The 14,424-nt window shown below is 40.4% G+C and overlaps 1 protein-coding gene across 5 annotated transcripts in view; it reads right to left on the bottom strand.

Annotated features, from left to right (window-relative positions):
* Positions 1 to 14,424, bottom strand: part of LOC108717977 (phosphatidylinositol glycan anchor biosynthesis class U protein-like) — a 30,439-nt gene that overhangs the window by 15,743 nt on the left and 272 nt on the right. For all 5 annotated transcript variants that reach the window (XM_041564657.1, XM_041564655.1, XM_041564656.1 and 2 more), the window contains exons 2-9: positions 11,073 to 11,137; positions 10,717 to 10,776; positions 7,243 to 7,305; positions 6,138 to 6,247; positions 4,040 to 4,140; positions 3,466 to 3,563; positions 1,817 to 1,971; positions 1,294 to 1,463 (exon numbers count right to left, since the gene is read on the bottom strand). In XM_041564657.1, the coding sequence (XP_041420591.1) occupies positions 1,406 to 1,463; positions 1,817 to 1,971; positions 3,466 to 3,563; positions 4,040 to 4,140; positions 6,138 to 6,247; positions 7,243 to 7,305; positions 10,717 to 10,776; positions 11,073 to 11,137 (710 nt within the window). In that variant the 3' untranslated portion in view covers positions 1,294 to 1,405. The remainder of the gene's footprint in view (positions 1 to 1,293; positions 1,464 to 1,816; positions 1,972 to 3,465; positions 3,564 to 4,039; positions 4,141 to 6,137; positions 6,248 to 7,242; positions 7,306 to 10,716; positions 10,777 to 11,072; positions 11,138 to 14,424) is intronic.

Raw genomic sequence — 14,424 nt, 5'->3', positions numbered from 1 at the left:
ATATGGTATCCTAAACTGGAACACCATTAAGCCACTCGGTAGACACTACATTACTTTTCACTCCATCCCTCAGTGTGCAGACGCCGGGGTCTGTGGGCTGCCTGGGGTTTAATGGAATGGAATAGAATGCAGCATTCACCAAGCAGCTTAATGATGCTCATGTGTATGCTGCCATATTGCTTTTTATTTTTTTCCTTCCACCCTAATACCATCGGTGACCTCCCCCCTTAAATCAGTTACACCAGCTTTGCCTACCCTTTCCATATAAAATATGGTTTCACAGACAGAAGCCCCCTTAAGCCACTCGGTAGACCCTGCATTCTTTTTCACTCCATCCCTCAGTGTGCAGACGCCGGGGTCTGTGAGCTGCCTGGGGTTTAATGGAATGGAATAGAATGCAGCATTCACCAAGCAGCTTAATGACGCTCATGTGTATGCTGCCATATTGCTTTCTATTCCTTATCCTTCCACCATAATACCACCAGCGGTGACCCCCCCTTTAAATAATAGTTACACCAGCGTTGCCTCCCCTATAAAATATGGTATCATAAACTGTAACACCATTAAGCCACTCGGTAGACCCTACATTACTTTTCACTCCATCCCAGTGTGCAGACGCCGGGGTCTGTGAGCTGCCTGGGGTTTAATGGAATGGTATAGAATGCAGCATTCACCAAGCAGCTTAATGACGCTCATGTGTATGCTGCCATATTGCTTTCTATTCCTTTTCCTTCCAACCTAATAACACCAGCGGTGACCCCTTTAAATCAGTTACACCAGCTTTGCCTCCCCTTTCCATATAAAATATGGTTTCATAGACAGAAGCCCCCTTAAGCCACTCGGTAGACCCTGCATTCTATTTCACTCTATCCCTCAGACTGTAGAAGCCGGGTCTGCAGGCTGTGTGGTTTCCAATGGAATGGAACAGAATGCAGCGTTCACCTAGCTGCCTAAAAGGTGCTCATGTGTATGTTGCCATATTCCTTTCTGTTTCCCTTACCCTATTTCCCTCAATTAAATATGACGCGTTGATCCTGGGAGCAAATCCGATTGCCATTAAGGAGTCAGGAAGGAATTTTTTCCTCTAGTTTCACAGAGGTTTTTTGCCTTCCTCAGGATCAAAAAGTGTAGTTTTTTAATTGTTATCAATAATAAATAAATTATTACATATTTAATTAACTTCCATGTCGCTGTGTGTATCTTTATTCCGGGTATTGGTGTGTCTATTTTACTAGAGAGAGGGAGGGAGTAAGAAAATGGCTTGCAATAAAGAAACACTGAAAGGTTCAGTACCTGTGAGTGACACTAGTCCTACTGCAGGTATGGCTGCTCCACAAGCATTATCACACTGGGCCAGAGAGTTTGTTTATAATAGTTATTCTTTACATTCTCCCACCATTCATCATCATGGTATGAAGGCTGAATGCTCAGTGCACCTGCTGGTACATACACGCATCAAAAAGCTGGGGAAGAGAAGAAAAATAATTAATAAAATAAACTCAGGGTTTAGTAACACTTGAATGTATTAATAGTGAGAGGCAGGGTGTAGAAGAAAACATTGATCTGAAAGATGCACACAAAGAAGAGACTAAAGTGTTCAAACATCTCTGCGAAGAAATACCAAAACAGGCCGATATTTGGTGTCAGATCTGAAAACAGAATATATCAAAAGACGACATCATTTCTGCAATGACTTCTTTCCTATCCCTACGGTCATATAAAACGGTTATTTCATTTAGTTACTGTAAAGCAATGTATGATATGTTAGAGCTATATAAATAAATAATATTGAGAATAGTTTTACAGAAGGACTCACATAAAGCCATATATAGAAGGTATAAAATCCCATGAGTTGAGCAAGAAGAAAGAATGACAGACCAGCAAACACAAAGAACCCTGGTAGATAGAGCAATACTGGCAGCTGAACAGCCAGAAGCCTGTACTCTTCATCTTCACTGGGATAAATTCCTTCTGTAAAAAGAATTAGAACATTAGAAAAACATAATTACACAAAGTCAAAGTACATTATTTAGAGACTTAAGCAGATTTATCAAAATAGGATTTTGTGAACAAAAAAAAAAAACGAGACAAAACTTGTGACTTTTTCTGGAATGCTAGGTTATTTAAGAAAAAACATGACAAAATATTCCCGTGCACATATGAGAATCTCATTGTCCTATTAATTTTCAATGAGGGTGAAAATCTCAAATGTTTTAATAAACTGGGAAAATAAATTAAAAAAATAAAGTCGTTAGAGAACATTCCCACTGACTGCTATACAGCCAGCTTTTACTTGCAGAGTTTTTTTATGGCAACTTATGTTTTTTTCCTTTAAAATGGACCTGTCACCCAGACACAAAAATCTGTATAATAAAGGTCCATTTCAAATCAAAGAAGAAATCCAATTTCTATTTTTTTATTGAAGCGTTCATAGCTGTTGTAAACTTATTTAAAAATCTCAGCTGTCAATCAAATATTGTCTGCCCCTCCTCTATGCCTTAGTCATAGAGACGGGGCAGACAATTACATTCACTTTCCATTCAGCACTTCCTAGATGTCACTGCTCTCCCCACATTCCCCCAGTTCTCTTAACCATTTAATTGTGTAGCCAGGGCATAGGGGGGTTGGACATCAGGTCCCCCATTCTGGTGTATGAACAAGATTCTGAGATGATACAAGGCTTGCCTTAATAACAGTAACCACAAAATGGCTTCCGCCTGCTTGCTATAATTATGAATTCCCAGACTGAAGGAAACAAGATTCAAATAATTTATATAGTGCAATTAAAGTTCATTTTGCTTGACTAATGTGATAAAATAGGATTTTGAATAATTTTTTTTGGGCGATAGGTCCCCTTTAAAGGAGAACCAAACCCTTAATATTAAAATCCCCTACCCTACATAGACCCCCCTCCCTGCTACCCCCCCCACAAAGGTGTTACCCTCGGTAAATGATCATAACTCTTTACTTATCCCTCAGTGCAGAGTCAGCGCGTCGGAGTTCACGGGCGCCATCTTCTTCTCTTCTGTAATATTTGTGAAGTAAGCGCTGCATCGGGCATGCGCAGTCTGACGTTTTTTTAACAACTGCGCGTTCGCCGATAGTCATGGAAGAAAACCTGAAGATTACCGAAGAGAAGATGGCACCCATGAACTCCGATGCACTGAACCTGCAACGAGGGGTGAGTAAAGAGTTAGGGGCATTTACCGAGGGTAACACCTAGGCTGAGGGGGGGTGGGTATTTAATATAAAAGGGTTTGGTTCTCCTTTAATAAATTACAAGTATTTGAGGTTTCAGAAAATCGAGAAAAAACACCAACTCAGTTTATGATAAATCAGCCCCTTAAAACATGTCACTGCCATTAGTACACTTTAGGCCTAAGAGGGACTGAACCCCAAAATATGTCATTGCCATTAGTACACTTTATTAGTAGCAGTTGCCTACACATCAGTTTGACCAGGCACCTGAAGCAAGTAGAGCAGCGCTGGTGGCAATAAGGTGACTGGATACAGAGACTGATAGGTTGCCAGCGACAGAAACACAGCACTTAGTAACCGGCTACCTGAAAAACAAAACAGGATAAATATTAGCGTTCCGACATTTAAGAAACCATTTGACCAACTTGTTTCTTGTACCACAGGGGAGTGTGGCCTCAAACAAAACGGCAGTAAATAAAAACTTAAGTAAATCACTTAAAGCAAAGGGGCAATATACAGCGCAGTTCAATATGGGAAAAATAAAGGTTTATTAAAATAGTGGTAACAAAGTTATTATATTAATTAATTATAAAGGTGACCTCCCATTTTCCAGCTACTGCCTCCCTCTCAGGTTACATACTGTATACATTAATCAGAAGAAGAAATTTGACTGTAAATGTGATTATTGCCTCCTACAATTGTCTAAGAACCATGGACGTTTGAAAAAAGTATTAAAGCCTTAGTGACTGAACTCATCTTGATTAAATCTTGAACACGGATGTATTTTACCACTTTACATGATAAAAGCCCTTCTCCTAAGAAGTAGTAAAGAGGTACACACCTTTAACAGTTGCCAGGATGAAAAGAGTAATAACGGCATTGTTAATTACACACGTGGATTTGGCCACACAAGACAGAACGGTGTATGGATTCAACAAGTAGCTGAGGAGAATAAGAGTTCCAGTGAGAAATTTCCATTGCAAAGGTTTGTATGACAGCTCCATAAAGAATGGGTTTGCCGAGACAGTAGTGATGTGCGGGTCGGGTTTTTCCCCGACTCATACCTACCCTCCCTCCACCCGTTCCCGCCAGAGCCCGACTTCCTTCTATAGACCCGCGCCGACCCGCCCTGACGATGATGTCACAAAAGGAGCGGGGTGAGCCCGTTCGTCTTTAAAAGTTCAACCCAGAAGTCGGCATTTGTAAGGTCGTGGGCGGGGAGAGCAGTCAGAAGAGCTTGACCCATACCCACCCATGATCCGGAAAGGGGGGTGCAAGTTTGGCCCACACATCACTACTGCACAGAGCCCTGAGTGTAACCCAAGTGAACGCTTGTGGGATGTTTTGTTTTTTTTTCCAACAGACTGATCCCCAGCATCAGTGGTCAATCCAAAAACAATAATGCTTCACCGTGTAATAGAAAGCCTTTCCAGAATAGCAGTAGTTGTTATAGCAGCAAAGTTCATAGTCATACCCATGGTTTTGATAAGAGATGTTTGACAGGGAGCCCAGATTCTTGTGGCCACACAAAGTATATGCAATGTGTAGACATTGCTGAAGGCATATATTGTGAGAAAGCCCAGCTGCTGTGTTGTGAATTAAATATAGACAGATTCTAGGTCCAATAACATACAGTAGAAAGGGTTAAAGGAAAACTATACCCCTCAAACAATGTAGGTCTCTATAAAATAATATTGCATAAAACAGCTCATATGTAAAACCTTTTCATAATAATATACTCTTTTAGTAGTATGCGTCATTGGGTAATCCTAAATAGAAAACTGCCATTTTAAAAAATAAGGGTAGCCCCCTAGGATCGTATGATTCACGGTGCACACAAACACACCAAACAAACTATACATGTTAGGTCACATGAGCCAATTAACAGACAGAGTTCTGCCTTTTGCTTCCACACGTCTTCCTGTTACAGTTAGAGTTGTAGTATTTCTGGTCAGGTGATCTCTGAGGCAGCACAGAGTCCATCACTAAATGGTGGTTCAAGGCAAGAGATGTAAAAGGGCAATATTTGCTTAAGATTTGATAAGATTCTTTAATATGCCACTTCATTTGATATAAACTGTTGCTCAAGTATTCATTTTGGGGGTATAGTTTTCCTTTAAGAAAGGTGTACCTACTCAATTAATAGAGTTACATTACTCCTGTTTGATATGCGGTAGTGGCTGTGTACTGAGCAGTAATAAGTTTGGAAAACATATTGCCATGGCTGAGAAAAGCTTTGTTCAAACATTTTGTAAAGGAAAGCAAGTATGCCACCATTTTTCCTGATAAACTGGCTATTGGTTGGTATTGTTACATTAGAGACTCTGAATAAGGTTACCAGGAATCATGGCTGCTCCCAATAAAATGAACAAATTCAAAAAAGTCTTGCACAGTCAGATAAATGGGTTTATAATATAAGTATATGTGTATATATATATATATATATATATATATATATATATATATATATATATATATATATATGTATATGTGTATATATGTATATATATATATATATGTATATGTGTATATATATATATATATATATATATATATATATATATATATATACATATACATATACATATATATCTATATATATATATATATCTATATATATATATATATATATATATATATATATATATATATATATATATATATATATATATATATATATATATGTATATATATAAATAATCCCAGCTGCTGCTAGGCGCTAACAGTGACGGAATATGATATTTAACAATCACCAATTGCCTAAGGGGAAGATCCAGCATGACAAAGAAAGGATAGCTGTGGGTCGAGCATCTCATCCTAGAGTGCAGCTGACGCATTTTTTTTATATTTTTAACCAATAAATGTTCAATTAACTACACACAATGCAAACAATATTACCATCCAGTAAATACTGTTTCCTTCCCCCAAGCAATACTTACAAAAGGGACACCTTCAAAGGTACATAGTACATCTCAGTTGGTACCCTTAGGAGTTCATGTCCTTCCTGAGGATATTTTTTCAGCTCCAATAAAAGCTTTTGCTTCTTAAACTGCAGAGGAAAAACAGAACATCGGCATTAATCCCCTTACAGTCAGTTTACAGGAACAAGCAATAGGTTTTCAGAAATGAATCCCTGTGGAGTTGGGTTTATATTAAAATCTATTAATAGCTATACACTTTTCAGATGCATGAAAGAGGAAAAGCAATCATAAAGGTTTAATGCTTAAGGCACAGGGGAAGTCTCCTTTGCCGACACCAGTTGAGATATTGCCCCCTTGTCTTCAGCATAAGGAAGGAGTTTTCTTTATTACACTCTGACTCTGTACAAAGGCAACAAAATCTAGAGATTAATTAATGTCTATCTGTGGCAGCAAAATAATGCTAATGGTGTCATAAGCCAGCCATAACCTCCCCCAGTAATCAATTTCCAACATCTCACTTACTTCCTGTCTGTTTAAAGACGAAACCATCACTTTTCTTTTAATAATTTGATTTACCTTAGTCATGCATTTCTCCAAATTACACCAACATCCGATGTTTTTTTACTTCCTCCTCTAAAGCAGAGACTAGATTGCTTAACATTCCCAAGAGAGAGATAATCATGTTTAGGAGGAAGCAGATATTGATTGCTGCTTATAGTAAAAGCTGAGCCAAGTAAGCCTTAAACAAAGACATTTACAGTGTTACCTTCCATTTGTTATTTGGAGTATACAGTAACGAAACCATCACTTTTCTTTTAATAATTTGATTTACCTTAGTCATGCATTTCTCCAAATTACACCAACATCTGATGTTTTTTTAACTTCCTCCTCTAAAGCAGAGACTAGATTGCTTAACATTCCCAAGAGAGAGATAATCATGTTTAGGAGGAAGCAGATATTGATTGCTGCTTATAGTAAAAGCTGAGCCAAGTAAGCCTTAAACAAAGACATTTACAGTGTTACCTTCCATTTGTTATTTGGAGTATACAGTAACTAACTCCAAAATATTCTTCTAGAAAGTGACATGTGTGATCCTTTTTCATGACTATAAAAGTAATCTTACCATTAATTTGTTGTACTCCTGAACAGCAAGGTACAGGGTTACATCAGTGAGGGCATCCATTATCTGGGGGAAGAGAATAAGATTTATTGCTAAATACACAGGGCATCAGAACACATGGCAACAAAAGCAAAATAGCAAGTAAAGACAACCTCTGGCTCTGCTATCATCAGAGCTACAGGGAGATGGAGTTCTGCAATACGTATTGAATGAATAAGGCACAATAAACAATAACAAAACTGCAGAACCAATGTCTGAAGAGTGCAAGCTTGAGTGAGAGTGGGGCAGTACAATTGCTGAATCCACTTACATTAAATCCACCCATACCGACCCACCCAGGAAAAAAACAGCACTGCCAAAAAAAAGAGGAAGCCCTTGTGCACATTGGCAGGCAGTAGAAACTACATCAATAACGAAAGCACCTTTTGCTGCAGAGGAATGGTACTGCAGAAAAGAAAGGAACTCCCTCCTAAAATTCTGTAGATAATAAGGTAGCCTTAGAAAATGCATTTATTGACATGCAAGAGCAGTGGTGTAACTAGATATTATGGGGCCCCACAGCAAATTGTTTTCTGGCCCCCAAAATGTCTAGCGGTTGACCTGTTTTACCAATATTTATTGAAATTGTATATGAATCAGGGCCTCATGGGGCTCCTATACCTCCTGCCCCCCCCCCCTGCAGCCACAAGGTCTGCTTCCTCTGGTTACGCCCATGGGTAGGAGAAAGAAAACTGAATATGTAATTAAGTGGGTCAGCAACTTTGGTGATTTGGGTGTTCAGGTACGCTATTTTGCTCTTCTTCTAACAACATAGGCTTCTGCTTTCCCTTATCATCTGCCTTTTTAAGATATATCAATTCCTTTTAATGTGCTGGTATTCTTTGTTTTGAGAAATAAGGCTAAATTGATAACATTATAGATAAAATAAGCAATATAGCAGACATCACAAAGATTTATTATGACATCAAGTCTGTGTTCCAGGGCAGTAAGAAGTATGGATGCACCAAATCCACTATTTTGGATTCGGTCGAACCCCGAATCCTTTGCAAAAGATTTGGCCGAATACTAAACCTGAATCCGAATTTGCATATACAAATTATGGGTGGGAATGGGAAAAGGAGATTTTGTGTACTCACCTTTAAATCTCTCTCTCTCCAGTCGCTTGGGGGACACAGGAACAATGGGGTATAGCTTGCACCACTAGGAGGCAGGACACAACAAAAAACAAACTAATCCTTCCTCCTACTATACCCCAGCTCCCAGGCGGAGCCAGGCCAGTCCGTACCAAAGCACAGAACAGGAGGTTACCAAAAAACTTGAAGCCTTAATAACTATATACAATGAAAAGTAGGTTGCAATTATCAACCATGTCTGAAGGCCTCGACCAGGGAGGGAAGTCCTGTCCCCCCCAAGCGATTGGAGAGAAAGAGATTTAACGGCGAGTACACAAAATCTCCTTTTCTCCTTAGTCTGCTTGGGGGACACAGGAACAATGGGGACATACCAAAGCTGTCCCAAAAGAAACATGTGGGAGGTAGAGGCCTATGTGTAACTAGCCACCACGGCTTGAAGTACCTTCCTGCCATAGCGGGTGTCAGATCCTGCAAAAGTATCAAAATGGTAGAATTTCCCAAAAGTATGGATGGAAGTCCAAGTGGCAGCCTTGCACAACTGTTCAGCTGAGGACTGATTCCAAAAAGCCCAGGACGTACTCATTCCTCTGGTGGAATGAGTCTTGAGTCTAGCTGGGGGGCTTAGTCCCTGAGCTGTGAATGGCCTGCTTGATCCAACGGGAGATGGTTGCCTAAGTGGCAGGGGAGCCCTGAAGGGGCGCCAAGGGAATGATGAACAGAGAGTCTGACTTACGGACGTCTTTGACGCAGTGCAGGTAGTACAGGTATAGGATCCCTTATCCGGAAACACGATATCCAGAAAGCTCCGAATTACGGAATGGCCATCTCCCATAGACTCCATTTTATCCAAATAATCCAAATTTTTAAAAATGATTTCCTTTTTCTCTGTAATAATAAAACAGTAGCTTGTACTTGACCCAAACTAAGATATAATTAAGCCTTATTGGAGGCAAAACCAGCCTATTGGGTTTATTTAATGTTTAAATGAATTTCTAATAGATTAAAGGCATGAAGACCCAAATTACGGAAAGATCCATTATCCGGAAAACCCCAGGTCCCGAGCATTCTGGATAACAGGTCCCATACCTGTACTTGAGAGCACGCACGGGATCGAGTGAATGAAGGGATTGGAAGGAGAGGGACAGAAGGTTGGAATGGTGATCTCTTGGTTCAGATGGAAGGAGGAAGGTATAGTGCGGAGAACAACCCTATCCTGGTGAAAGGTGAAGAAAGGAGATCTGCAGGAAAGAGCAGACATCTCCGATACCCTGCGAGCCGATGCCATGTGAGCCATTGAAAAGGAATGGAAGACAAAGGTTTGAAGGGAGATCGTTGCAGAGATCGTAGTACTAGAGAGAGATCCCAAGTCGGTACAGGAGACCGGACGGGAGGCCGAACATGGGCCAACCCCTGTAAGAAGGTTCTGACATCGGAATGTAAGGCTAATCGTCTCTGGAACAATATAGACAGAGCCGAGATCTGGGATTTTAGGGATCCCAAGGATAGCCCCTCTTGCAGGAAGGCCAGGATGTTGGCTACGGAATAGAAAAATAAAAAATAAAATCTAACTCCTGATAGGAGATCTATGTCCTAACCTCCTGAGGACACAACGAAACTGGCCTGGCTCCACCTGGGAGCTGGGGTATAGCAGGAGGAGGAGGGATTAGTTTGTTTTTTGTTGTGTCCTGCCTCCTAGTGGTGTGAGCTGTACCCCATTGTTCCTGTGTCCCCCAAGCAGACTAAGGAGAAAACATTTTTTACTTCCTTGTTTTGTGACAAAAAGTCACTTGATTTCCCTCCCCACTCCTAATTTGCACATGCAAATTAGGAATTGGTTCGGCCGGGCAGAAGGATTCGGCCGAATCCTGCTGAAAAAGGCTGAATCCTGGCCGAATTCCGAACCGAATCATGGATTCAGTGCATCGCTAGTAAGAAGCAAGAGCTTCTCCTACACCTGTGGTTGGGGGTATCTAGAAAAAAGCACAAAGTACTGCTGTTCCCTGAAAATTAGCTCCTACATTCTGGCAGTATAGGGCTAAAAGGGATGCCCTACATGAATGAATGAGAGAAAGGGGAAACCCACAGAGGTGTATACCATATTAGGGGCCAAAAAAAAAAAAAAGAAGCCAGATCAGAACCTGAATCAATACCTCTACAGGTACCACTGCTAGACACTTTCCAAAAACAGGCCAACTAGAAGGCTGTTTGAACCTTCTGTGAATACGACACCTTAAAAAAACATAACGTGCCTTGGAGTGGAGAAGCAAGAATAGGTAAGTAGGTGAGTTTTTTTCCCTGTGTGCCTGTGCCGCACTGAAAGACAAAGCTAAGGTTATTCACTTACCATGAATACTATCTCTGCATAGTCTACAAGGAAATGGAAAAGATATACAATGAGCGGCGTCTGAAAAAAGAAAAAAATTGTAAAAATGCAATGCACTATGTGACCTTCACTTATAATACATATCTATAAAATCTTACAATTGTTTTGGGCACAGTAGTCACTTTATTGAATTGCAAATAGAAAAAAAATACAGCAACCTAGATAACACTTAACTGCTAGAGCTGTTTCACATAATTTAATTATTGATTGTGCCATTACAACATTTGAATTTCAGCTCTAAAAAGTAATATACCATGGATAGTGTAAGCATGAAAAAAATCTATATATGGGTGTTCAATGAACAGTTAGACACTTACCTCATGAAAGACATCTCCTGAGTAAGGGGATACTCCAAGGTCCAACAAGGCCATCCCTTCCACCACTGCAAGAGACAGCCAAAGTTACTCCAGTTTTGCTTGTAAAAAGGAAAAGTATATAACAGTGCTAATGACAGCAATGTCTTCTGTGGCATGAGAAAGCATGTCAGCCATCCTCAGCAGCAATACTAGAGGGAAAAACCTCTGATGTAATGCACGTTCTTTTAGATTTATGGCCTAGTACCAGTTTTGAGGTCCAACAATTGTTAAGGGAACCCCTACCTAACACATAGTTTAGAAGACAATTACCAGTTTAGTGACAATAAAAGCACAAGGCTACAGGCTGTGTGACACAGGTATAAAGGTACAGGAAACTGTAATTTGTATTAAAAATGAGAAAAAACCTGAAGATGTTATGGATATTAAAAGTCACTGGTTCTGTGGCCATATAAAGGCACAAGGCTGCAGGCTGATTTATACAGGTAACTCTGAGTATCAGTTGTGTATTATAAGGGATAATGTACCCCTACTGTAAATTATAAGGATATTAGAAGTCATTGAGTCATTCTGGGACCATAAAAAGGCACAAAGCTGAGTTATACAGATGATTCAGTGCATCACTCATGTATTATAAGGGATAACATACCTCCTATTGTAAATTATAAAGCAAATAAAGTACCCCCTCTTGTAAAATATATATAGGGATGCACCGAATCCAGGATTCGGCCAGGATTCTGCCTTTTTCAGCAGGATTCGGCTGAATCCTTCTGCCTGGCCGAACCCGAATTTGCATATGCAAATTAGGGGCGGGCGGAAATTGTGCGATTTTTTGCCCCAAAACAAGGAAGTAAAAAATGTTTTCCCCTTCCCACCCCTAATTTGCATATGCAAGTTAGGATTCGGCCGAATCTTTCATGAAAGATTCGGGGGTTCAGCCGAATCTTTCATGAAGGATTCGGGGGGTTCCGCCAAATCCAAATTAGTGGATTCGGTGCATCCCTAAAAATATAAGGATATTATAAGTTACCGAGGAGTTTCATGACCATATAAAAACACAAGGCCGAAGGTCAGGGAACTCCAAGGTAACTTCTAATATCCTTATATTTTGCAACTGGGGATACTTTATTTATTATAATACACAAGTTTCAGTGAGTCATGTGAAAGAAATGGAAAAGTTCAATACAAACGCAGACCCTGGTCCTCCAAATGCGAAGCCCCGGTGCACGGTGAGATAGGTATCGGCCACCTATACAATGTATACGGCAAAGGATTCACTGGCAGACTGGTAATGCTGGCTGGGTGAAACATGTGCTTTAAATTTATTTATTTAATGCTGCATTAAATAAATTTAAAGCAAGGGTATCACCCTGCCAGCATTACCCGTGTGCCAGCGAATCCTTTGCCGTATCATGCGAAATAAATGACATCAGAACTCACCGTTTATAACTAATAACATCAGAACTCACCGTTTATAAGGATATAATTTACAATATATTTATGGCTTTTATGTATTATAAGGACATTAGAAAAATTATAACATATGTATTACAGGTATAGGAACCCTTATCCGGAAACCCGATATCCAGAAAGCTCCGAATTACGGAATGGCTGTCTCCCATAGACTCCATTTTATCCAAATAATCCAAATTTTTAAAAATGATTTCCTTTTTCTCTGTAATAATAAAACAGTACCTTGTACTTGATCCAAACTAAGATATAATTAATCCTTATTGGAAGCAAAACCAGCCTATTGGGTTTATTTAATGTTTAAATGAATTTCTAGTAGATTTAAGGCAGGAAGATCCAAATTACAGAAAGCTCCGTTATCCGGAAAACCCCAGGTCCCGATAACTCTGGATAACTACTACTCAGCTACTGTAATTATTAGAATAATGAAAGCCATGTTCTTCATAATGATAAATGCCCTTAACCCTGGTACATTCAACACTCCTCTCAGCTTTCTCTACCCCCACCCATGATAAATATCCTATATACCTAACCCTAATTTTAGTGCAGGCAACACTTCCCAATCAAAAACACTTGAATGTCCAATAACAAAAGTTTTTTTATGAGCAAGTCAGTAATGTTTCCATGAGGAGGGTGTGCGGGGGTAATCAGTTATCATTATTTGTGGCATTTAAGTTGTTAGAAATCGACATGATGAGATGTAGATTCCATTGAATATGCTGCCAATGCTGTGATAAGGGAAATCCTCTTTATTAAGGCAGAGGAAGTAAAAACCTCAAAGAGAAATCTAAGGGGCAGATTTATCAAAGTGTGGGATTAGAGCTCACCACAGAAAAACTAACCCACTTTCTATTCATTCCTGTGGGATTTGATAAATATGCTTTTAAAAATCCCATAGGAATTAATAAAAAGTGGGTTTGTTTTTCTGTGGTGAGTTCTAACTGCACATTTCGATAAATCTGCCCCTAAATGTTAAAATTGGTTTTGTGTTTCTGTATTTATATGACGTTGATTTTAAGAAAGAAAAATTCCCTCTCAAACATCCCACCTACCCTTATTTCCAGGACATACTTTGCTCCACTATCAGGAACCTTCTGTTCTCTCCTAAAAGGTAACCTGCTCAAACCCAACTAAAATCCTTAGTATGGCTGCATATAAAAACCCTTCTGCTAACATTCAAAACCCTTCACTCCTCTGTTCCTCTCAGAGCCAGCTTCTTTTCACACCATCCACCTCTCGCCTCAAACCTTTCTACCTCGCTGCTCCTTACCTCTGAATAGTGGAGTTTAAGATTGATTGGAGGGGAGAGATATGGGAGTCAGGAAGACTGTTTAGTGGAGAGTTTTTTGTTTTGTGGGCAGAGGGCAGGCAGGGCATGAAACACAGAGGGGGCAGGGCACACAGTGGGAGCATAGGGCAGACAGGGCATGGAACAAAGAGGGGCAGAGGGCAGGCAGGGCACACAGTGGGAGCATAGGGCAGGCAGGGCATGGAACACAGAGGGCAGGGCATGGAACACAGACGGGGCAGAGGGCAGGCAGGGCTTGGAACACAGAGGGGGCAGAGGGCAGGCAGGGCACACAGTGGGAGCATAGGGCAGGCAGGGCAAGGAACACAGAGGGGGCAGAGGGCAGACAGGGCATGGAACACAGAGGGGCCAGAGGGCAGGCAGGGCATGGAACACAGAGGGGGCAGAGGGCAAACAGGGCATGGCACACAGAGGGGGCAGAGGGCAGGCAGGAAATACACAAAAAACTCAACACCCTCCCTTAAAAAAAAAACCTCAAATCTCATCAGCACAAACACCCAAAATCTAAATACACGTCACATAGAAGCTGTCTGTAATCACCCCCTAATATTAGGAGCACAACAAGCCACCAAGTAT

The sequence above is a fragment of the Xenopus laevis genome, chromosome 5S (assembly GCF_017654675.1).
Source record: "Xenopus laevis strain J_2021 chromosome 5S, Xenopus_laevis_v10.1, whole genome shotgun sequence".
NCBI classification, from domain to species: Eukaryota; Metazoa; Chordata; class Amphibia; order Anura; family Pipidae; genus Xenopus; species Xenopus laevis.
The sequence above is the reverse complement of the archived record's forward strand: the minus strand, read 5'-3'. Positions and strand labels throughout refer to the sequence as shown.